This window comes from Oncorhynchus mykiss, chromosome 12 (genome assembly GCF_057628025.1).
Source record: "Oncorhynchus mykiss isolate SJ-2025 chromosome 12, ASM5762802v1, whole genome shotgun sequence".
Classification (NCBI taxonomy): domain Eukaryota; kingdom Metazoa; phylum Chordata; class Actinopteri; order Salmoniformes; family Salmonidae; genus Oncorhynchus; species Oncorhynchus mykiss.
The window spans coordinates 71,727,726-71,753,373 of NC_143033.1; the positions used below are offsets into that span (position 1 = coordinate 71,727,726).

At 44.5% G+C, this 25,648-nt stretch overlaps 1 protein-coding gene across 2 annotated transcripts in view; it reads left to right on the forward strand.

The window, feature by feature from the left end:
- Nucleotides 1-2,387: 2,387 nt before the first annotated feature.
- The window catches only part of LOC110538125 (F-box/LRR-repeat protein 19), a 28,013-nt gene continuing 4,752 nt past the window's right edge, over nt 2,388-25,648 (forward strand). Inside the window, exons 1-9 of one of the 2 annotated variants that reach the window (XM_021624730.3) lie at nt 2,388-3,114; nt 9,551-9,736; nt 16,825-16,968; nt 17,178-17,264; nt 18,481-18,663; nt 19,292-19,324; nt 19,655-20,865; nt 21,101-21,264; nt 21,386-21,547. In XM_021624730.3, the coding sequence (XP_021480405.1) occupies nt 9,566-9,736; nt 16,825-16,968; nt 17,178-17,264; nt 18,481-18,663; nt 19,292-19,324; nt 19,655-20,865; nt 21,101-21,264; nt 21,386-21,547 (2,155 nt within the window). In that variant the 5' untranslated portion in view covers nt 2,388-3,114; nt 9,551-9,565. The remainder of the gene's footprint in view (nt 3,115-9,550; nt 9,737-16,824; nt 16,969-17,177; nt 17,265-18,480; nt 18,664-19,291; nt 19,325-19,654; nt 20,866-21,100; nt 21,265-21,385; nt 21,548-25,648) is intronic. The other variant, XM_021624731.3, reaches the window with a different exon arrangement.

Below are 25,648 nucleotides of genomic sequence, written 5' to 3' on the forward strand. Positions count from 1 at the left end.
TCTGTGGCGACCTAAATGACAGAACTGGACAAAAACCTGACACTCAGCACACAGGGGGACAAACACCTACCTGGAGGTGACAGTATTCCCTCCCAAATATGCCCCCCCCCCTAGACACAACTATGACAAAACAACCAACAAAAATGGATCATAACTCCTGCTGCTCTGTCGTACGCTCGGTCTGAACATAGTCAATGTTAGGCTTCGAGGAGACTCCTATGGTAGGTACACCTACAGCTCATCCTTTGGCAGTAGTACTGGAGATTACTTGATCATTGACCTCAACCCAGAATCTCTCAGGGTGTTCAGTCAGCTGACTAATACCTCTATCAGATCACAGCAAAATCACAGTCTACCGGAACAGAGCGATACTCAATCATGAGCCAAAGGAACTGTGCAATATTAAGAAAACTAGAAGGAAAGTAGTGTAGAGACCTACCAAAAAACAATCAGGCAACAACACATTTAATCCCCATTTAGACAACTTCTTGAAGGTGTAAACTTGGCAGTAGAAAGCCTAAACAGTATATTTGACCTTTCAGCTTGCCTATCAAATCTAAACATTTCAAAACAGACAACCAAATAAAATGAACAACAATGACAAATGGTTTGATGAAGAATGCAAAAATCTAAGAAAGAAATTGAGAAACCTGTCCAACCAAAAACATAGAGACACGGACAACCTGGGTCTACACCTTCACTATGGTGAATCACTAAAACAATACAGAAATACACTACGCAAACAGAAGGAACAGCACTTCAGAAATCAGCTCAATGCAATTTAAGAATCCATAGAATCTAACCACTTCTGGGAAAATTGGAACACTCTAAACAAACAACCACACGAGAGCACACACAAAACGATACATACCTTGGCCTAAACATCAGCGTCACAGGTAACTTCCACAAAGCTGTGAACGATCTGAGAGACAAGGCAAGAAGGGCCTTCTATGCCATCAAAAGGAACATGAAATTTGGCCGTAAACAGAAAGTACACAGTGACAATACCTGACCACTGTGACTGACCCAAAATAAAGGATATCTTAATGTACAGACTCCCATTTTTTTTACTCTTTCTTGAACTGCAATGTTGGATAGGGGCTTGAAAGTAAACATTTCACGGGAAAGGGTACACGTTGTATTCGGCGCATTTGACAGACAACATTTGATTTGACTCCGTGAGCATTACTATTGAGAAAGGTCGCCATAGGCAGACCTGGCTCTCAAGAGAAGACAGGCTATGTGCACACTTCCCACAAAATTAGGTGGAAACTGAGTTGCACTTTCTAACCTCCTGCCAAATGTATGACAATATTAGAGACACATATTTCCCTCAGATTACACAAACACACAAAGAATTCAAAAACAAATCCAATTTTAATAAACTCCCATATCGATTGGGTGAAATATCAGTGTGCAATCACAGCAGCAAGTTGTGTGACCTGTTGCCACAAGAGAAGAGCAATCAGTGAAGAACAAACACCATTGTAAATTCAACCCATATTTATTTATTTTCCCTTTTGTACTTTAACTATTTGCACATCGCTACAACACTGTATTACATTTGAAATGTCTTTATTCTTTTGGAACTTGTGTGAGTGTATTTACTTTATTGTTTATCCATTTCACTTGCTTTGGCAATGTAAACATATTTCCCATGCTAATAAAGCCCCTTGACTAGAGCGAGAGAGAAAAGCCACAATAAGTCTTACTTTAGAAAGCTTTTTCAAGTTTAGGAAACTCATTCAGAAACACATATCTTATGTTGTCCCATAAACATCATACCTATATGTTCTATGTTGTCCCATACCTAATGTCGTCTCCATGCTCAATTGCTATAGACAGGATATATCATATAGACAGGTTGACAGAGAGCCAGGTGGTGGATGACATTATCCCATACCTATATGTCCAAGGAACATCAACCTGGTATTGGGTAACCCAGGGTTTCCCAAACTCTGTCCTGGATCCCCCTCTGGGTGCATAATCTGTTTTTTTCCCTAGCATTGCATAAGCTGATTCAAATAATCAAAGCATGATGTAGTGTTAGGACAGGACCGAATTTGGGAAACCCTGGGGTAATCTACCCTTCTGTCTCTTCACTTTTTTTTTAATGTAGTTTCATCACATACTTTTGTTTGTGGATATTGTAGACACAGAAAGTACATGCCCACGGCTCTCCACAATCCTCCATCCATCACAGAATACATAGATGTTAACTGATTATTTGAATGTCCAACAAGGCTTCCTTTGCAGCCTTTCAGTGGAACAGTTATAGCTTGGTTGGTTCTACACTCTTTATACTACAAATCCCACAATTCCATATGCTTAGCTTCTGACACCTTGAAGGGGAGGCGCGGCAATATTTTTCCTTCCCATATTTTATTTACTATATTTATTTATTTATTTATGAATTTTTTTTCGAGACAAAAATGGAGAACGATGGCCTCAAATCTTACCAAGAGCATACGGACGATTAATCGTGTCTTCAAATCGGTAGCAAGGTAGCTGACGAGCTAATAAAAAACCCACAAAACAAGAATCACACAATAGAAAACGAGAACAATAGCCACGTTTACCCGTCTATTCAGATTGTCTCTTTCATTTTGACTGGAATTTATAGGGAAAACCGCAGCAGACATTTAAACTGCGAAATAAGATGTTTTTTTTAAATACGTTTTGTCTCGAAATCATGTGCCATTTTGCATGTTTTGAAGACCTCAAGAACACGTTGGAAGACGTTTGAGAGACCAAGAAACAGGGATAGGGGTCAACCAAAGGAGTGAACGGCACAAAAAACGCTTGTGTTGCGACTTGAAATGTATTGTTACATACCCATTCGGGAACCCTTTACATCTCTGCCTAATCTAGAGTAGAGAGAACACTGGCAAGAAGGAAACATCTAGCTATCTTTCAAGCTACAATCACCACTATAACAACATGGAACGCATGTGAACGTGCCACACGGGACCCAGAATCAGCAAGAAAGGCTGCAGGAGAAAGAAACAAGGAAGCGATCCCCTAACAGCTAATATCAACGCTAGCTAGCTAACGGTTGGCTAATAATATTATTTCTAATGCGCGACCAAGGAGTATGCGACTCGATACCAAGAGGTTAGTAATTATAACAGTTTACCACTAAACTCACATCTTCAATGTGATCAGGTATCTACTACATTGTTTTTGCAAGATGCTGAGCAATATGAAAGAGGAAGATTATAGTGCAGGGAAGCGAATGGAGGTGAGATGACGGAGGACTTTGTGTAATTAATTGATCATTTGATTAATTTATATAACAAACCTTTTTTTCAGTGTTATTCATGTACAGCATGTTCACTACACAACATGTAGTGAACTAACTACGTACAGTAGCCAGTAGAGCAGCCACACTAGTTAGCTAGCTAACGTTAGCTGCTAAGATATTGGCTGCGCATCTATATTGTAGCTAGCTAGCTAACGTTAGTCATCAGACTCAATCTTGCGCTACAGGCCATAATACGTGCAGCCATGTATTATTACAGTAGTCCCTCCCAACAAACACCATTGCTATGAACATTTCAAGCATGTTTTATCGATACATGATTTGTGTGCTAAGTAAATGCTTGTTGTGATTGTTAGCAAGCAGGCTAACAAGCTTGCTTGCCACAGCAGCAAGCAACGCCGATACTTGGTTGAATGATTTGTTTCCATCTAATGAATCAAACCCCCAGTATTTACTGAATTATTTCATATAAAACATGTCACTGGATGTAAGTTTACTGCGTTATAACACACCCATTGTATGCCTTGGCTTGATTGGCAAAGGTTCCTCTGGGGAGGCACACATTGGAATTACTGTTTTGATTTCAGGAGTGCCTGGCTGGTACTAACATCTATCTCAGTTCAGTTTCTGCAACATCATGCCTCTGTCCTTCCTTACCCTCTCTCCTTCCTTAGCCCTTCTTTGTGTGAGATGGAGAGAGACTATACACTTTGTCCATGTTTGGCTCTAATTTATAACATCCTATATTATCATCTATGCTTTTCACCCCCCCCCCCCCCCCCCCCCAAGCCAGCAAGGTGTCATTGCATTAATGTCTCATTATATTCCACACGTATCTGTTTATCTACATTGATTCATGCAAAGTATAGGTGACAAATTAGGGTTGGGCTGATATATGATTTAAATTGAATATCGTGATATTTGACATTGATGATATATCGGGAAGTGCAAGACTATACTCTTGTTTGATCTTTACAAATCAAAATTGTGCAGTTATATCAGTTAGGCTGTGTCAACATGTTGTAAATTAAGTCCAAATGAATTAACTAAGATTATTTAATGAGAATGCAACTAATATTGTAAATAAGCACACACATTTCTTATGATTTAGCCATTAACAGCGCAAAACGATTTTTGAATGTCGCAATATTTGGAGTAGCATATTGTAGGAGAGGTCTTTTCAAATATAGCCCAACCCTACTACACATCTGACATGATATCAAATATATTTTTATTTGTCACATGCTTCGTAAACAACAGGTGTAGACTAACCGTGGCAATGTAGAGACAACGAAAATAGAGAAATAATAGAAAAGTAATAATAGATAACTGGGCTGTATACACGGGGTACCAGTAAGTAATTGAGGTATGTGTTCATAAAACTAGGGATAGAGTGACTAGGCAACATGATAGATATAAACAGTAGCAGAGTAATAAAAGAAAATGGTGTAAAAAGGGTCAATGCAGATAGTCCGGGTAGCTATTTGGCCAACTATTTAGCAGCCTTATGGCTTGTGGTAGAAGCTGTTCAGGGTCCTGTTGGTTCCAGACTTGGTGAATCGGTACCACTTGCTGTGCGGTAGCAGAGAGAACAGTCAATGAATTGGGTGGCTGGAGGCTTTGAGAATTTGTAGGTCCTTCCTCTGACAATGCCTGGTATAGAGGTCCTGGATGGCAGGAAGCTTTGCCCCAGTCATGTACTCGGCCAGATGCACCACCCTCTGTAGTGCCTTGCAGTTGCTATACCAAGCAGTGATTCAGCCAGTCAAGATGCTCTCAATGGTGCAGCTGTAGACATTTTTGAGGAGCTTAGCGCCCACGCCATCTGAGGGCCCATCTTTTCAGCCTCCTGAGGGGACAAGTCATTGTCGTTCCCTCTTTGTGACTGTTCGTGTGTGTCGACAATGATAGATCCTTAGTGATGTGGAAACCAAGAAACTTGAAACTCTCAACCCTTTCCTCTACAGCCCTGTTGATGTGAATGGGGGCATGCTTGGCCCTCTGTTTCCTGTAGTCCACAATCAGCTCTTTTACCTTGCTGATTTTGAGGGAGAAATTGTTGTCCAGGCACCACACTGATAGGTCTCGGTCCTCCTCCCTATAAGCTTTCTCATTGCCAGCGGTGGTAGGCCTGATCACAGACGGCAGTGTTGTCAGCATACTTAATGATGGTGTTGAAGTCGTGCGGCCACACAGTTGTGGGTAAACAGGGAGTACAGAAGGGGACTAAGCATGCACCCCTGAGGGGCCCCCGTGTTGCGGGTCAATGTGGCAGACATGTTGTTGCCTACCCACACCACCTGGGGGTGGCCCGTCAGGAATTCCAGGATTCAGTTGCAGAGGGAGGTGTTCAGTCCCAGGGTCCTTAGCTTAATGATGAGCTTGGTGGGCACTATGGTGTTGAACGCTGAGCTGTAATCAATGAACAGCATTCTCACATAGGTGTTTCTCTTGCCCAGGTGGGAGAGGGCAGTGTGGATTGCTATAGCGATTGTGTCATCTGTGGATCTGTTGGGGCGGTATGCAAATTGGAGTGGGTCCAGGTTGTCTGGGGTGATGGTGTTGATGTTTCATGGCTACAGATGTGAGTACTACGGGGGATAGTCATTTAGAGGTTACGTTGGCGTTCTTTTGCACAGGGACTATGGTGGTCAGCTTGAAACATGTCGGTATAACAGACTGGGTCAGGGAGAGACTGAACATTTCAGTGATAACACTTGCCAGCTGGGCCTTGAATGTTAACCTGTTTTAAATGTCTTACTCACATGGGCTATGGAGAGAGTGATCACACAGTCGTTCGGAATAGCTGGTGCTCTCGTGCATGGTTCAGTGTTGCTTGCTTCAAAGCGAGCTTACAAGGTATTTAGCTTGTCTGGTAGGCTGGCTGGGCAGCTCACGGCTGCGTTTCTTTTTGTAATCCATGATAGTTCACAAGCCCTGCCGCATCGGACAAGCGTCAGAGCTGGTGTAGTAGGATTCAATCTTAGTCCTGTACTGACGCTTTGCCTGTTTCATGGCTCGTCGGAGGTTGTAGCGGGATTTCCTATAAGCGTCCGGATTAGTGTCCCGCTCCTTGAAAACAGCAGCTGTAGCCTTTAGCTCAGTGTGGATGTTGCCTGTAATCCATGGCTTCTGGTTGGAAATGTACGTACTGTCACTGTGGGGACGTTGTCGTCGATGCACTTATTAATGAAGCCGGTGACTGATGTGGTAAACTCCTCAATGACATCGGATAAATCCCGGAACATATTCCAGTCTGTGCAAGCAGATGACATACACGCATTGAATAGCTAGCTGGTCCTTCAAATCCAGACACTGCACGCCACAATGCCACCGTAGGTAAAATTATTTTTGAAGTATCCACTGAAGTCCAAAAAAGGCTTTTGAATTCTATCCGAAGGGAATCAGTTGTCGTTGTGTATTACCTGTTAACAGGCAAAATATGCCTAACCCTCGTGTAATTGTGCAGTAGATAGGCCTGTACAGTTGTTTCCTATAGGTTTTTAAATAAGTACTATGCCTTAAAGTACCATCCAGAGATTGTGGCACCAACATTAAACTTGGCCTCTTTCTAAAGGTTCTGAAAACAGAAGAAATGGATCCTAATGCAGTTCATCCACTGGCTGAAGGTCCACAGAGACAACGATTGTGCCATCAGTGAGCACTTAATTTGAAACGCAGTTACTCAAAATGTCAGAGCGTGTAAACAAATGTCCAAGATCTAATGATGAATCATGGGACCATTAGACATTTCAAAGCCTATTCCCTCAGCCTAAAATATATCTGTTTAGTTGCCCACGCAATGCAATTTGAACCTCCCAAAACCCCTCAACATCCTCAGTCACGTATGATGCAATAATGATCTTCCTGACCAGTCTCTCGTTCTAGGCAGGAACCACATTCTTCTTTACAGAAGAGAAGACCCAGGGCCTCAGTGCCTTTACCATGGGCTCTTTGATTCTTGCTGTTTTGAGGAAATGTAGGATCACCTGTGATAGTTCCTAGAGTGAAGGGGCGAGGCGGGATTTGTTGTTACAAGAAACAATATCTGTTAAGTTCCCGAGGCTTTGTGTTCCAAGTTAAGCAACTAGCTTGGGGCCTGTCACATGGGTTTGGGCTAAGAGTAAACCAAGCCTATTTTATTAGAGGCCATGGAATGCGGAGATTTCATACACTCCCTACAGTATGTGCCCTGTTGTATTTGATAACATGAGGGTAAGGTGCATAGAGGATACGCTATAGCCTGTCTGTCTGAGGAGTCGTCGAGAGAGCAGACTGGCCTCCTGTTGCCCACTAGTGTTTGCACTGTCAGTCTTTCTCTTGGTCTCTTACATGGGTCTATGAATGCACTGGCATGCGTATTCAGTATGTTCACTGAATAAGCTCTTGTCCTTTCTCCTCTTTCCTTCTCTTTATCTATCCTGCTCTCTTTGGCGCACACCCCAGTTTGTGTATGTTCCTGAACTGTTTGTCCTCCCTCCCATATGACATGAGGGGATATTCCGATTGGGGTGCTTATCTGTATTTGCAGTGCATATTTGTGCTAACCGGTATAATTTTCTTCAGTTACTGCAGAGTGGATGTCCGGGTGTTAACCTGTCTCCTGTTTTCCAGTTGACTGTTGTGTATGTGAAGTTTGTGTTGACCTCGCTGTTGACTGCAGAGGGGTTGTCAGACAGTATGTGCATATGGTATAGTCTTATACACTGCATATACAGTTACAGCCTATCTGTTATGTACAGTGCATTTGGAAAGAATTCACTTTGTTACATTACAGCCATACTCTAAAATTGATTAAATCGTTTTTTCCCCCTCATCAATCTACACACAATACCCCTAAAGACAAAGCAAAAACAAGTTTTAGAATTTTTTTGCAAATTTATTAAAAATAAACTGAAGTATTACATTTTACAGTACTTTGTTGAAGCTCCTTTGTCAGCGATTACAGCCTTGAGTCTTCTTGGGTATGACACTACAAGCTTGGCACGCCTGTATTTTGGGAGTTTCTCCCATTCTTCTCTGTAGATCCTCTCAATCTCCTGTCAAGTTGGTTGGGGAGTGTCACTGCACTGCTATTTTCAAGTCTCTCCAGAGATATTCGATCTGGTTCAAGTCTTGGTTCTGGCTGGGCCACTCAAATACATTCAAAGACTTGTCCCAAAGCCACTCCTGCGTTGACTTGGCTGTGTGCCTAGGGTCGTTGTCCTGTTGGAAGGTGAACATTCACCCCAGTCTAAGGTCCTGAGCACTCTGGAGGAGGTTTTCATTAAGGATCTCTATACTTTGTTCGATTCATCTTTCCCTCGTTCCTGACTACTTTTCCAGTCCCTGCCGCTGAAAAACATGTTGATGCTGCCACCATGCTTCGCCGTAAGGATGGTGCCAGATTTCCTCCAGAAGTGACACTTGGCATTCAGGCCAAAGAGTTCAATCTAGTTTCTCATGGTCAGTCTTTAGATGCCTTTTGGAAAACTCCAAGCGGGCTGTCATGTGCCTATTACTGAGGAGTGGCATCCGTCTGGCCTCTCAACCATAAAGGCTTGATTAGTGGAGTGCTGCAGAGATGGTTGTCCTTCTGGAAGGTTCTCCCATCTCCACAGCGGAACTCTGGAGCTCTGTCAGAGTGACCATCGGGTTCTTGGTCACCTCCCTGACCAAGGCCCTTCTCCCCCGATTGCTCAGTTTGGCCTGGTGGCCAGCTCTAGGAAGAGTCTTGGTGGTTCCATACTTCTTCCATTTAAGAATGATGGAGGCTGCTGTGTTCTTGGGGACCTTCAATGCTGCAGAAAGTTGTAGGTACCCTTCCCCAGATCTGTGCCTCGACACAATCCTGTCTTGGAGCTTTACGGATAATTTCTTTGACCTCATGGCTTGGTTTCTGCTCTGACATGCACTGTCAACTGTGGGACCTTTATAGAGATAGACAGGTGTGCCTTTCCAAATCATGGCCAATCAATTGAATTTACCATAGATGGACTCCATTCAAGTTGTAGAAATGTCTCAAGGATGATCAATGGAACAGGATGCACCTGAGCTCAATTTTGAGTCTCATAGCAAAGGGGCTGAATACTTGTGTAAATATGGTATGTTTTTTGTGTAGATAAAATGTTTTTTTTTTTTTTGAATAAGGCTGTAATGTAACAAACGGGGGTCTGAATACTTTCCGAATGCACTGTATACATTTGTTTACCTGTATCTTTTTTTCTCTCCAGAGGGGAGGTCTGGCTGCTGGCATCTAGTATATGTAGTTTATATTTCTATTGACCTGTGTGTCTTTCCTCTCCCCAGTTGACTGCAGAGGGGATGTCAGGCAGTAAGGCTCTGGGAGGGGCACGGCGGCGGCGGACGCGGTGCCGACGCTGTCAGGCCTGCATGCGGACCGAGTGTGGCGAGTGCCACTTCTGCAAGGACATGAAAAAGTTTGGCGGGCCCGGAAGGATGAAGCAGTCCTGTCTGCTCCGACAGTGCACAGCGGTAAGTTAGAACACACACGCTAGTGATGGGGGGAGAAATCAATACAGTTACATATCAGGATATTATTTTTGAGGTGGTATTGTTTTTTTACAATATTGCAATATTGTTTTTTTCTGCTAGTTGGCTGTACCTGCACCAAAACTCCAGTATTTTTCCTTCATAGCTTGTTCTCCATCTTCTTTTTAAATAGGCAGCCTATTTGTTTTCAGCAGCTTATGCTCTCTCTTGTCCCTCTGCAGTAGACATATGGGAGCAATATACTTGAACATTGAATCGCAATAAAATCACAGTATCAAATTGCAATACATATAGAATTGAGATACATATCGTATCGGCACCAAATATCGCATTGTGAGGTCCCTGGCAATTCCCAGCCCTAACACGTACTGCTCATTCTTACCTCGTTACCAATATTATTCTACTCTCACTAGGAAATGTACCACTGCTCTATTCCATCCAAAAGTGAATGTATTAGGAAATCTATCAATTGTACAACTGATGCCATTTTCTAGATAGGATGTAACATCTGACACTAACTTTTGAAACATGCACAGGACATGCAGTGCATTCAGAAGGTATTCAGACTCTTTACCTTTTCCACATTTTGTTACGTTACAGCCTTATTCTAAATTGGATTAAAGAAAAAAAAAAGTGCCCCATAATGACAAAGCGATAACAGGTTTTTAGAAATGTTTGCAAATGTATTAATTAAAAAACAGATACCATACTTAGGTATTCAGACCCATTGCTATGAGACGAAATTGAGCTCAAGTGCATCCTGTCTCCATTGATCATCCTTGAGATGTTTCTATAACTTGATTGGAGGTCCACCTGTCGAAAATTAAATTAATTGGACATGATTTGGAAAGGCACACACCTGTTTTATATAAGGTCCCACAGTTGACAGTGCATGTCAGAGCAAAAACCAAGTCATGAAGTCGAAGGAATTGTCTGTAGAGCTCCGAGACAGGATTGTGTCGAGGCACAGATCTGGGGAAGGGTAACAAAACATTTCTGCAGCGTTAAAGGTCCCCAAGAACACAGTGGCCTCCATCATTCTGAAATGGAAGAGGTATGGAATCACCAAGGCTCTTCCTAGAGCTGGCCGCCCGGCCAAACTGAGCAATCGAGGGAGAAGGGCCTTGGTCAGGGAGGTGATCGAGGACCTGATATTCACTCTGACAGAGCACCAGAGTTCCTATGCGGCGATGGGAGAACCTTCCAGAAGGACAACAATCTTTGCAGCAGTCCACCAATCAGGCCTTTTTGGTAGAGTGGCCAGACGGATGCCACTCCTCAGTAAAGGGCAAATGACAGCCCTCTTGAAGTTTGCCTAAAGGACTCTGACCATGAGAAACAAGATTCTCTGGTCTGATGAAACCAAGATTGAACTCTTTGGCCTGAATTACCAAGCGTCATGTCTGGAGGAAACCTGGCAAGATCCCTACGGTGAGGCATGGTGGTGGCAGGATCATGCTGTGGGGATGTTTTTCAGCAGCAAGGACTGGGAGATTAGTCAGGAAAGATGAACAGAGTAAAGTACAGAGGTCCTTAATGGAAACCTGCTCCAGAGTTCTCAGGACCTCAGACTGGGGCAAAGGTTCACCTTCCAACAGGATAACGAGCCAAAGGACACAGCCAAGACAATGCATGTGTGGCTTTGGGACAAACAAGTCTCTGAATGTCCTTGTGTGACCCGGACTAGAACCCGATTGAACATCTCTGGAGAGACCTGAAAATAGCTGTGCAACGACGCTACCCATCCAACCTGACAGAGCTTGAGAGGATCTGCAGAGAAGAATGGGAGAAACTCCCCAAATACAGGTGTGCCAAGCTTGTAGCGTCATACCCAAGAAGACTCGATGCTGTAATCGCTGCCAAAGGTGCTTCAACAAAGTACTGAGTAAAGGGTCTGAATACATGTAAATGTTTTTTTCAATTTTTGAATTTTTTTATACATTTGCAAAAAATTCTAAACCTCTATTTGCTTTATCAATATGGGGTATTCTATGTAGATTGGAGGGGGGACAATTTAATACATTTTAGAATAGGGCTGTAACGTAACAAAATGTGGAAAAAGTCTAGGGGTCTGAATACTTTCCGAATGCACTGTATACTTCTGTCGTTTTCAATGTGTAATGAGATTTGATTGGCATCTGGTATATAGAGCACATTACCTAACCTATAGCTTAATTAACCTCAGTATCAAATATTGTAATTTATCCACGCAAGACTGAAGTTTAGGTTGTTTTTCCTGTTACACAAACCTTCCACACTGCCAAACAATAAACGTGAAGAAGGGAGTTTCCTCATACAGTGCTAACATGTTGTGACCCGTGTCTTTTCCCAAACGTGAAAGGACGAGCTTTAAGAGCTTTTGGCATATCCCTCACACTTATTGAGATCCCGTCTAAACAGAAACCACCGTTTAGACTAGAATATAAACTCATGTTTATGATACACAATCAATTGACAACCCATTGACGACAGTTACAGTGCCTTCAGAAAAATATTCATACTCCTTGATTTGTATAAATATGCACACCCATTTGACACAACAAATTGAGCTCCGGTGCATCCAATATCCTTTGATCATCCTTGATGTTACTACAACTTGATTGGACTCCACCTGTGGCCAATTTAAGTTGTTTGGACATGATTTAGAAAGAAAAACACCTGTCTATATAAGGTCCCACAGTTGACAGTGCATGTCAGAGCAGAAACTATACCATGAAGTCAGAGGAACTGTCTGTAGATCTCTGAGATATATGCCTTATCACAATTCTATCTTAGGGAGGGTATAAAACCATTTCTAGAGTGTTGAAAGTTTCCAAGAGCAAATTGGTCTCGAAAAAATATGGAACTACCCAGACTCTGCCTGGAGGTGGCTGTCCGACCAAACTGAGCAAGAAGGACCTTGGTCAGGGAGGTGACCAAGAACCCAATAACTACTCTGACAGAACTACGAAGTTCCTTGGCTGAGATGGGAGAACCTGCCAGAAGGAAAGCGGTCTTATATGTGCTTTTGTATGTATGCCAGTGGGTATGCTGTATATAGGGTTGCAACGGGTCGGAAACTTATTGCGAAATTTCCAGAAATTTTCCATGGGAAGTTAATCCCTGCAATTTAAAGTCACAGTTATGAAAACTTAGGACACTGATGCGGCCTTTCTACTGACTCTGAATAACACCAAAAGAAAAATGCCCAGGGTCCCTGCTCATCTGTGTTAACGTGCCTTAAACATGCTGCAAGGAGGCATGAGGACTGCAAATGTAGCCAGGGCAATATTGCAATATCTGTACTGTGAGACGCCTAAGACGGCGCTACAGGAAGACAGGACAGACAGCTGATCATCCTCGCAGTGGCAGACCACGTGTAACGACACCTGCACAGGATCAGTACATCCGAACATCACACCTGCGGGACAGGTACAGGATGGCAATAACAACTGCCCGAGTTACACCAGGAACGCACAATCCCTCCAGTGCTCAGACTGTCCGCAATAGGATGAGAGAGGCTGGACTGAGGGCTTGTGGGCCTGTTGTAAGGCAGGTCCTCACCAGACATCACCGGCAACAACGTCGCCGCTGGACCAGACAGGAATGTCAAAAAGTGCTCTTCACTGACAAATTGCAGTTTTGTTTCACCGGGGGTGATAGGCGGATTTGCATTTATCGTCGACGGAATGAGCGTTACACCGGGGCCTGTACCCTGGAGCGGGATCGATTTGGAGGTGGAGGGTCCGTCATGGTCTGGGGCGGTGTGTCACAGCATCATCGGACTGAGCTTGTTGTCATTGCAGGCAATCTCAATGCTGTGCGTTACAGGGAAGACGTCCTCCTTTGTGGTACCCTTCCTGCAGGCTCATCCTGACATGACCCTCCAGCATGACAATGCCACCAGCCAAACTGCTCATTCTATGTGTGATTTCCTGCAAGACAGGAATGTCAGTGTTCTACCATGGCCAGCGACGAGCCCGGATCTCAATCCCATTGAACACGTCTGGGACCTGTTGGATTGGAGGGTGAGGGCTAGGGCCATTCCCCCCCAGAAATGACAGGAAACTTGCAGGTGCCTTGGTGGAGGAGTGGGGTAACATCTCGCAGCAAGAACGGGCAAATCTGGTGCAGTCCATGAGGAGGAGATGCACTGCAGTACTTAATGCAGCTGGTGGCCACACCAGATACTGATTGTTACTTTTGATTTTGACTCACCCTTTGTTCAGGGACACATTATTCCATTTCTGTTAGTCACATGTCTGTGGAACTTGTTCAGTTTGTCTGTTGTTGAACCTTAAGTCCATACAAATATTTACACGTTAAGTTTGCTGAAAATAAACACAGTTGACAGTGAGAGGACGTTTCTTTTTTTGCTGAGTTCTTTTTTTGCTGACTTTTTTTGCTGAGGACGTTTCTTTTCGTCCACAGAAGGTATTTGCACTGGTGACAGACAATGCTGTGAACATGAAGGCTGCTTGGTCTAAAGTGAGGGGTCCTACCCTCACATCACACCCATTGGTTGTGCTGCTCATGCATTAAATCTTCCCCTCAATCTTCCCCTCACTGAAAACAATGGATACATTCTACAAAAGAGCCAAGGAAATTGTTAGGTATGTGATCAAGGTCCTCAATTTATAGCAGCAATCTACCTCACCAAGCAAAGTGAGAAGAATAAGAGCACCACATTGAAGCTGCCCCGCAATACCTGTTGGGGTGGTGTTGTCATCATTTTTGACACTCTCCAAGAAATTGCCATATCACAGTCTGCCGATATGGACAGCCCCATCAAGAGGATCCTCCTGGATGATGTATTTTGGGAGAGAGTGGTAAGCAGCCTGAAACCAGTAGCAGTAGCCATTGCACGCATTGAGGGAGACAATGCCACCCTGTCTGATGTTCAGACTCTGCTTGCAGATGTAAGAGGAGAAATCCGTACTGTCCTGCCCACTTCACTGTTGCTCCAAGCAAAGGAAACTGCAGTTCTGAAATGCATCAAAAAGCGTGAAGACTTCTGCCTTAGGCTCATACACGCCGCAGCGTTCAAGTTGGACCCCAAGTATGCTGGCAAGAGCATCCTGTCTGTTACAGAGATCAACAAGGCCTATGGTGTCTCGCCACCTTGGCCTGGATGGGGGCAAGGTTCTTGGCAGTCTGGCGAAGTACACTTCCAAGCAAGGTCTTTTGGGATGGAGATGCAAACATCTCATCAGCCACCTAGTGGAAGGGACTTTGTGGATCTGAGGCTCTTTCCCCTATTGCCTCATCATCCTCCAAATCCCACCAACATCAGCTGCCTCAGAGCGCAAATGGCCCTTGTTTGGGAACACACACACACCAAAGCATTTAACAGGCTGACCAATGCAAGGGTGGAAAAATTGGTGGCCATCCGGGAAAGTTTGAGGCTTTTTGAGCCTGACAACGAGCCATCCTCAACAAGGTTGGAAAGTGACAGTGAAGATTAGGCCTCTGATGTTCAAGAGGTGGACATACCGTGAAGCATGGTGGTGGCGGCCCATGGTATGTGCAAATGACCTGAGACTGGGGCGAAGATTAACGTTCCAACGGGACAATGACCCCAAGCATACGGCCAGGGCAACGCTGGAATGGCTTCAGAACAAGAATGTGAAAGTCCTCGAGTGGTCCAGCCAAAGCCCAGATTTGGATCCCATTTGAAAAACAGTGGAAAGACTTGAAAATTGCTGTTAAATTAGATACATATCGGTGGTTAACAGAGCTTCAAAAAATCTGCAAGGAAGAATGTAAGAAAATCCCCAAATCCAGATGTGCAAAGCTGATACAGACATACCCAAGATGACTCAAAGTTGTAATTGCTGCCAAATGTGCTTCTATTGACTCGGGTGCGAATACTTATGTAAATTAGAGTTCTGTATAAAATGTTCAATAAATTAGCAAAAAAAAATGTAAAAACATGCTTTCAATATTTCATTATGGTGTAGTTGGGTGAGAGATCACTAATCCATTTTGAATTCGGGCTGTAACAACAAAATGTGCAATAAGTCAAGGGGAATGAATACTTTCTGAAGGCACTGTATAACATATACAATATGTCAACTGTATTTTGCTGTTTACATTCTGAAAATCTGCCTCTGGTTTAGCAAAGCTGTTTCAGAGAGCGAATGTCATCAAAATAGAGTAGTCATCCCCTGCATGAAAGTGGATAAGCTTGTTCGAACGCCTTTAGTGATTTAGGGTGTGATTTTTATCGATTGGTTTGCGAATGCCTGAAATGGCATAGATGGCTGGTTGCCTAGACGTGGGAAATGTGATGCGTTACCTTGGTAACTGAGCACATTGTTACTTTAGTGTTATTTTTTTGGGCGGGCAGCAATTTGCTTTGATCAGTTTTATTTTCTCGACAGATAGCTGGAAGACTGATCTTGTGGTGAAGGAAGGAAATTAGGTTGGATGTATACAGGGATACTAATCCACAGAATCTGTGCAGATTAGTTCTTCAATCTCATTAATTTCTAATAGTTGGTCAATGGATCTTGGCTAGATTCTGTTCACCTCAAACTTGTTTGGCTTGATAAGTGAGTAATTTTGACCTCAGTACAGTTTATTTTTTCGATTAGTCAAAATTCCACTGTTGGCAGGTTCATGAAAATGTTGAGCTGGACAACTGGGGTAATGTGTGAAAGAAAATAAACCTAATAAATACAGTGCTCTGTCCCTGTGCTTCTGAAAAAGCACTCCTCCCTTTACCTCTTTTTTTATTTTTTTAATATTTTTTAATTAAGTGGCTGGCAAATATCTCTATATTAATGCATTTGCTTTCATCCACACACTCTCAATTAGCTAGGTCCTCCTAAGAGCAGCAGGTGTCCAATTTTGTTTTATTTATTCCTGCGCTTCAATTTAGATGCATAATAAATGTACCATCCATAGTGAATGAATACATGGTTACAGCTCCACCTCTGAGCCCTCTATCCTGAATGGACCCACATACAATATTTGATTTATGTACATATACACATTTATATTGGTTACGCACATACAATATTTGATTTTATATTGAATAAATATATTGTTTAACATGGTTATATAACATGTTATTTTCTTCCTTGTAGCCTGTGTTGCCCCACACAGCGGTGTGCTTCTCGTGTGGGGAGGCGGGGAAGGAGGACACGGTAGACACAGAAGAAGAGAAGTTTAGCCTCTCTCTGATGGAGTGTACCATCTGCAACGAGATCATCCACCCCAGCTGCCTCAAGGTGGGGCCAGACCCTCTGTGTATGGCCGGCTGTCAAAGCTGGAGAAGTGTGTGTGTGTGTGAGAGAGAGCGAGAGAGAGAGAGAGTGGGTGTGTCTCTCTTCCATTCATACTGTCCTAAGTCAAGTGTCTGCTCTATCTAGTATTGGTTACATACATTTATTGATTGAATGATTTGTGATTTCATTGTTTTATTTTCTCCAACCTACAGATGGGTAAAGCAGAAGGCATCATAAATGATGAAATCCCGAATTGTTGGGAGTGCCCAAAATGCCATAAGGAAGGCAAGACCAGTAAGGTGAGAACTGTGACTGGGAACACTGGTCTGTCAGGCTCTGCTGATAAAACTAAACCAGAGAGGTTAACAAAGGACATCTATGATGTATGGATTAATCAATAATGGTTGATAAGGTAGGAGGATTGATTTGGAATGGAACGCGTTAGTCCTTTTATAGAAAATGTATTTGTCTAAATAAGCTCTTGGAATATAATTTTGTTTCATTGACCAGATCCCCATTTCATATACTGTAGTAGGCTATTACATATACAGTGCATTCGGAAAGTATTCAGACACCTTGACTTTTTCCACATTTTGTTATGTCACAGCTTCATTCTAAAATGTATTAAATAGTCCCCCCCCCCCCCACCCTCAGTCTACTCACATTATCCCGTAATGACAAAGCAAAAGCAGGTTTTTAGAAATCTTTGAATAAAATAAACGGAAATATCGCTTTTACCTAAGTATTCAGACCTTTTACTCAGTACTTTGTTGAAACACCGACAAGCTTGGCACACCTGTATTTGGGGAGTTTCTCCCATTCTTCTCTGCAGATCCTCTCAAGCTCTGTCAGTTGGATAGGGAGCTGTTAGATCGATTTCAAGTCCGGGCTCTGGCTGGGCCCCTCAAGTACATTCAAAGACTTGTCCTGAAGCCACTCCTGCGTTGTCTTGGCTGTGCGCCGAGGGTCGTTGTCCTGTTGGAAGGTGAACCTTCGCCCCAGTCTGAGGTCCTGAGAGCTCTGGAGCAGGTTTTCATCAAGGATATCTCTACTTTTCTCTGTTCATCTTTCCCTTTATCCTGACTAGTCTCCCAGTCCCCGCTGCTGAAAAACATCCCACAGCATGATGCTGCCATCATGCTTCACCGTAGGGAAGGTGCCAGGTTTCCTCCAGACGTGACGCTTGGCATTCAGGCCAAAGAGTTCAATATTGGTTTCATCAGACCAGGGAATCTTTCTTTCTCATGGTCTGAGAGTCCTTTAGGTGTCTTTTGGCAAACTCCAAGGGGCTGTCCATGTTAATTTATTTTACTGAGGAGTGGCTTCTGTCTGGCCACTGTACGATAAAGGCCCGATTGTTGGAGTGCCGCAGAGATGTTTGTCCTTCTGGAAGGTTCTCCCATTATTTAATCCATTTTAGAATAAGACTAACGGAACAAAGGGGAAGGGGTCTGAATACATTCCGAATGTACTGTACATATTCTTCAATCCTCTTCCCCTTTCTCCACACATCAGGATGGGGGTGATGGCTCAGGGAAGAGGCGGATGGACAACGGGGAGGTGGGCCGATGGAAGCTGACCGACGATCCTCCGCCCACCAAAAAGAAACCCCCCTCTTTAGATGACGGGGGGCGGCAGGACGGTCACAAGAGGAAGAAGGAGAAGGAGCTTCCCCAGGACAGCGGCCCCAAAAAGAAGGTAGGACGATCTTGGTGAAGTGTTGCAGTTTGCAGACATTTAGCATGCACACCGAGTATACCAAACATTAGGAACACCCTCCTAATACTGTGTTGCATCCCTCCCCTTTTGCCCTCAGAACAGCCTCAATTCATCGGGCATGGACTCTAAAAGGGGCAGAAAGCGTTCCACAGGGATGCTGGCACATGTTGACCCCAATGCTTCCCACAATTGTGTCAAGTTGGCTGGGTGTCTTTTGGGTGGTGGACCATTCTTGATACACATTCTTGACACAAACTGGTGTGCCTGGCACCTAGTACCATACCCCGTTCAAAGGCACTTAAATCTTTTGTCTTGCCCATTCACCCTCTGACTGGCACACATGCACAATCCATGTCTCAATTGTCTCATGGCTTAAAAATCCTCTTTAACCTGTCTCCTCCCATTCATCTACACTGATTTTTGAAGTGGATTTAACAAGTGACATCAAAAAGGGATCATGGCTTTCATCTGGTCAGTCTGTCATGGAAAGTGCAGGTGTCCTTAATGTTTTGTATGCTCAGTGTATAGTTGCTAAGAGGCCTACAAGTTGTGACCAATTGTATGAACGCAGCTTGCCAACTCTTCTCTGTCTGACCTTTTACCTCAGATGAAAGGGGCGCATGAAAAACGCTTGAAAAAGGTAATTTCATGTGAACAAAATGTTAAGCTCTGTCATAAAGCATATGGTAACTACGAACTGGATTCAATCTGTATCGCTGAAGTTCCCTGTACATTTTTTTTTAAAGGTAATTCCCGATTGAGCCGACATCTGCAGTGTTTACCGTTGAATGCAGTCTTTGCGAATGCGCCAACATTGCCCTTGAATTTCAATTGAGGTATAACGCGAATCTTCTGGGATATGGACTGAATCCAGCTCTTAGTCGAGTTCAAGTTATATTTCTCAATGGTAAAGGTTAGGGTTCATGCTCCTCTGTCACTCTCTTCACTAACGTTATCCCTCCCATAACAGAAACAGAAGCCTAACGTGTCAGAGACTGCAGAGTCCAATGGGCCCAACTCCTCCACCGGAGGCGGCCAGGGTTCCGGAGGGGGTTCCAACTCCACGCAGTCCCCCACCTCTACGGCCAGCCAGGACCAGCGCTCGCACCACCGTGAGAAATTGGAGCGCTTCAAGCGCATGTGCCAGCTCCTTGAGCGTGTCCGCGAGTCCAGCTCATCGAGCTCGTCTAGTTCTGAGTCTGACTCGGAGTCCGACTCTGACTCGCCTTCCGGTTCAGATGGCCGGCGCGGCTCTGAACCGTCCTCCCCCGTACTCGTCACTTATAGCAACAGTGCAAGGGAGCGCAACCGGGAACGGGACAGGGAGAGGGACAGGAGGCTGGCGGAGCTGGGCTTCAGTGCCAGTGAGGACTCTGAGGGAGAGGGAAGTGTTAAGGAGGAGGAGGAGGCGGTGGAGGAGCAGGTTGTGGGAGACAAGCCTCGGCGTAGAGGGGAGGGACCTCCACGGGGCCGCAAGGGGCTCACGACAGACGGGAATGACGAGGAGAGTGGGGAGAGGAGTCGGAAGTCTACCCCATTGCCTCCACCCTCCCCTCTCTCCTCCACCCAGCCTCCACCTTCCTCCGGCCACGGTCCCTCGCCAGGTTCAGAGGGATTCTCCGGTAAGCGCAGCAACGGCTCTGAGACGCGCAATGGACGGACACGGGCGGGGGTGAGGGACCGGGAGACTCAGGAGAAGGAGAACGCCAACAACAGCAGCGGAGGCTCAGTGGCCAACCACCGACACGGAACTGGCAAGGGCAACAAGGGCAGCAAGATCCGTAGCAACAAGCAAACAGGGTCCCAACCAACGTCGAGGAACAGTAGCAACTCTTCTGCTTCTACTGCCACTTCCACATCCAATGGGGGAGGGGGAGGCAGCAACTCCTCAGGGGGCATGTCAGCCCTCGCCGCCTCACCCCGGTCACAGCCGTCCCGGATGGCTCCACGTTCGCAGATGATGAAACGCAGCCCCCCTGCTGTGCCCTCGCCTCCCCGGCCTGTTCAGATGGAGCGGCATTTGGTGCGGCCACCACCCGCCTGCCCCGAGCCCCACTGCCTGCCCCTGGACAGCGGCTCCTCCCACGTGATGCCCCGCGACGTCTGGCTCCACGTCTTCCAGCACCTCAGCCAGAGGGAGCTGTGCGTCTGCATGCGGGTCTGTCGGACATGGAGCCGGTGGTAAGTCTAGACAAACGGTTCAGATGTGGTCAGCATCCAGTTGGGCTGGGAGGGGGTAGTTCAACACAAACTTGTTTGGACTACTGAGAAATGCCTCTTTGATGTTGAGAACAATAGAAAACCATCCCTGAAAGGATATTCATTGACTGCAGTGACTCAAATTCTGTGGCGTACAGTAGACCAGACTTTCTCTTGTTCTCATCCCAGTCTTTTATTTTCTGTCTTGCTCTCTCAGGTGCTGTGATAAGAGATTGTGGACTCAGATTGACCTCAGCCGGCAGCGCTCTATCACCCCTCCTATGCTGAGTGGTATAATCCGCAGGCAACCAGTCTCCCTTAACCTGGGCTATACCAACATCTCGAAGAAGCAGCTCATGTGGCTTATCAACCGTCTACAAGGTATCTTGTGTTCATTCAACACCTGATCATGTCCTATTGTAGTTTGGCTGTCATCACCTCATTGCTGTATTGCTAGTCTGCCTTAGGGATTACGCTAACTCCTGGCCCCTTTCTCTTCCAGGTCTACTGGAGCTGAATGTGTCGGGCTGTCCCTGGTCCTCTGTGTCGGCCCTGTGTCAGGCTGCTTGTCCCTGCCTGCGTCTGCTCGACCTCAGCAGGGTAGAAGACATGAAGGACTCGCACCTGAGGGAGCTCCTGGCGCCCGCTGCTGACACTCGGACAGGTTCGTGACAAGTCACTCACATGATTTATTAGCCATCCATAACCTGCAATACGAGGTGAATGCTATATAGGTGCAAATGAAATACAGTTGCAAATGCAGAGAATTGGTCTGTGTTAACAAAGCCCTGGCTTCCCAAATATTTTTTTGAAATCCAGTTTGTTGGGATTTTGTTTAATTCGTTTAGTTTTACCAGTTCCTCCAATCAAACTACTTGTTTACTGGTGAATACAGACAAGGGCATTAGTAGTGGGAGATTTCCGAGGAAGTGGACTGGTGTGAATTGTATTGGAATGTCGGGAGGCCCAGCTTTATTGTTATAGGCACGTTATTGGGGACGTGCACAATTCTGGAAGGAGAAATGGAGTCCCTTGAGAAAGCAAGTACAAGATTGGTGTCAGGGATGGAGCGGCAGTATTATCATAAGGAGGCGTGAGGGAGAAGAGTGAGGGAGAAGAGGTCTAAGAGAGTGAGGGAATAAGAGGGTGAGCTTGAGTCGGATAAAAAAAATTGTGGAAAAAAGGGAGATGGTTTGTCAAAGAATGGTAGAAAGTATAAGCAGAGGGAGCTGAAGACGAGGAGAAATGGAAGTGAATGAGGGTGAAGTATCGGAGGTGGTAGGTGAGGTAAAGTTATCGAAAACTGAGGTATGCACCAAGGATCAGGATAAAGAAGAGTCTGACAGTAGGCATGTAGTTTATGGAAAAGGGGGACTCTAGCCTCCCGGGTGGAGCAGTGGTTAAGCTGTGCCCATCAGACTCTGGGTTCGCACCCAGGCTCTGTCGTAACCGGCCGCGACCGGGAGGTCCAGGGCGGCGACGCACAATTGGCCTAGCGTCGCCAGGGTTAGGAAGGGGTTGGCCGGTAGGGATATCCTTGTCTCATCGCGCACCAGCGACTCCTGTGGCGGGCCGGGTGCAGTGCGCGCTAACCAAGGTTGCCAGGTGCACGTGTTTCCTCCGACACATTGGTGCGGCTGGCTTCCGGGTTGGATGCGCGCTGTGTTAAGAAGCGGTGCGGCTTGGTTGGGTTGTGTATCGGAGGACGCATGACTTTCAACCTTCGTCTCTCCCGAGCCCTTACGGGAGTTGTAGCGATGAGACAAGATAGTAGCTACTAAAACAATTGGATACCACGAAATTGGGGAGAAAACGGGGTAAAATTGAAAAAAAAGGGGGACTCTTGAATTTTGGCTGATCCATTTGTGGTTTCATGGTGGGTGGAAAAAGTGTTGGGTAATGTGGACTCTGTGGGTAAAGTGGTCTAGTGATAATTGTTTGTTTCTGTTGGGCAGAGGAAGAATTCGCTCAAAGTAAAAACAAATGGGGGCAAGTAAAGTGAATTGTTTCGTTCTCATGAAAAGGGCACCCGTGAAGGAGTGATAACTGGGGTAGCAGTAGATATACAGTTGAAATCAGAAGTTCACATACACTTAGGTTGGAGTCATTAACTCGATTTTCAACCACTCCACAAATGTATTGTTGACAAACTAGAGTTTTGGCAAGGCGGTTAGGACATCTACTTTGTGCATGACACAAGTAATTTTTCCAACAATTGTTAAGATTATTTCACAAACACTAAGTTGACTGTGCCTTTTTTAAACAGCTTGGAAAACTCCAGAAAAGGATGTCATGGCTTTAGAAGCTTCTGATAGGCTAATTGGCATCATTTGAGTCAATTGGAGGTGTACCTGTGGATGTATTTCAAAGCCTACCTTCAAACTCAGTGCCTCTTTGCCTGACATCATGGGAAAATCAAAAGAAATCAGCCAAGACAGAAAAAAATTGTAGTCCACAAGTCTGGTTCATCCTTGGGAGCAATTTGCAAATGCCTGAAGGTACCACGTTCATCTGTACAAACAATAGTACGCAACTATAAACACCATGGGACCATGCAGCCGTCTTACCGCTCAGGAAGGAGACTCATTCTGTCTCCTAGAGATGAACGTACTTTGGTGCGAAAAGTGCAAATCAATCTCAGAACAACAGCAAAGGACCTTGTGAAGATGCTGGAGGAAACTGCTACAAAAGTATCTATATCCACTGTAAAACGAGTCTTATATCTATATAACCTGAAAGGCCGCTCAGCAAGGAAGAAGCCACTGCTCCAAAACCGCCATAAAAAAGCCAGACTATGGTTTGCAACTGCACATGGGGACAAAGATTGTACTTTTTGAGAAATGTCCTCTGGTCTGATGAAACAAAAATAGAACTGTTTAGCCATAATGACCATCGAGGAAAAACGGGGAGGCTTGCAAGCCGAAGAACACCATCCCAACCATGAAGCATGGGGGTGGCAGCATCATGTTGTGGGGGTGCTTTGCTGCAGGAGGGACTGGTGCACTTCACAAAATAGATGGCATCATGAGGCAGGAAAATAATGTGGATATATTGAAGCAACATCTCAAGACATCAGCCAGGAAGTTAAAGCTTGGTCGCAAATGGGTCTTCCAAATAGACAATGACCCCAAGCATACTTCCAAAGTTGGCAAAATGTCTTCAGGACAACAAAGTCAAGGTATTGGAGTGGCCATTACAAAGCCCTGACCTCAAGCCAATAGAAAATGTGTGGGCAGAACTGAAAAGTTGTGGGCGAGCAAGGAGGCCTTACAAACCTGACTCAGTTAAACCAGCTTTGTCAGGAGGAATGGGCCAAAATTCACCCAACTTATTGTGGGAAGCTTGTGGAAGGCTACCCGAAACGTGTGACCCAAGTTAAACCATTTTAAAGGCAATGCTACCAAATACTAATTGAGTGCATGTAAACTTCTGACCCAATGGGAATGTGATGAAAGCTGAAATAAATAATTCCCTCTACTATTATTCTGACATTTCACATTCTTCAAATAAAGTGCTGACCTAAGACAGGACATTTTTACTAGATTAAATGTCAGGAATAGTGAAAAACTGATTTAAAATGTATTTGGCTAAGGTGTATGTAAACTTCTGACTTCAACTGTAAACATTGACCAGCTGAGGGCATGTGATGCTTGTCATTTGATGCGACAAAGACCAGGTGGACAGAGTGGGGAAATAGCGATTGGCTGTTCTTTTGAGTTTTGAAGTTGAGTCTTTGCCTGACAAAGTGAAGTTAGGATATACATTGGGGCAAAAAAGTATTTAGTCAGCCACCAATTGTGCAAGTTCTCCCACTTAAAAAGATGAGAGGCCTGTAATTTTCATCATAGGTACACTTCAACTATGACAGACAAAATGAGAAAAAAAAATATCCAGAAAATCACATTGTAGGATTTTTAATGAATTTATTTGCAAATTATGGTGGAAAATAAGTAATTTGTGAGTATAGTGTTAGATGGTAGGGTATTTATTTAGTACATTTTTCTTTTTCAAGTAAAGTATAAGGGAGTTGTACTCCAATCTAGTAGGTGGCGGTAATGCAACAAATTGGATGCCAACCGCTGTTAAACCTCATAGAAGAAGTAGTAACCTGCACTACACTATGGAAGGGAAGATGCCGTGCTGTGTTCATTGGCATTTGTGACATCGTCTATCCAATCGTCTATAAAATGTACTGTTTAATTTCACTGTACTGTCATGCTTGTTTTCAGTGAATATTGTTGCAAGTGAAGAACCACTCCCTTTTCATAGTGCAGTAGTTCCCACACTTTTTATAGTCCCGTACTCTTTCAAACATTCAACCTCCAGTTGCGTACCCCTCCAGCACCAGGGTCAGCGCACTCTCAAATGTTTTTTTTTTTTTTTTTTGCCATCATTGTAAGCCTGCCACACACACTACACAATACATTTATTAAACATAAGAATGAGTGAGTTTTTGCCACAAACCAGCTCGTGGTAAGTGACAAAGAGCTCTTATAGGACCAGGGCACAAATAATAATAACCAATAATTTTGCTCTTTATTTAACCATCTTACATATAAAACCATATGTGTTCATCAAAAATTGTGCATAACTCACCACAGGTTAATGAGAGGGGTGTGCTTGAAAGGATGCACATAACTCTGCAATGTTGGGTTGTATTGGAGAGTCTCAGCCTTAAATAATTTTCCACACAGTCTGCCTGTATTTAGTTTTCATGCTAGTGAGGGCCGAGAATCCACTCTCACATAGGTAAGTGGTTGCAAAG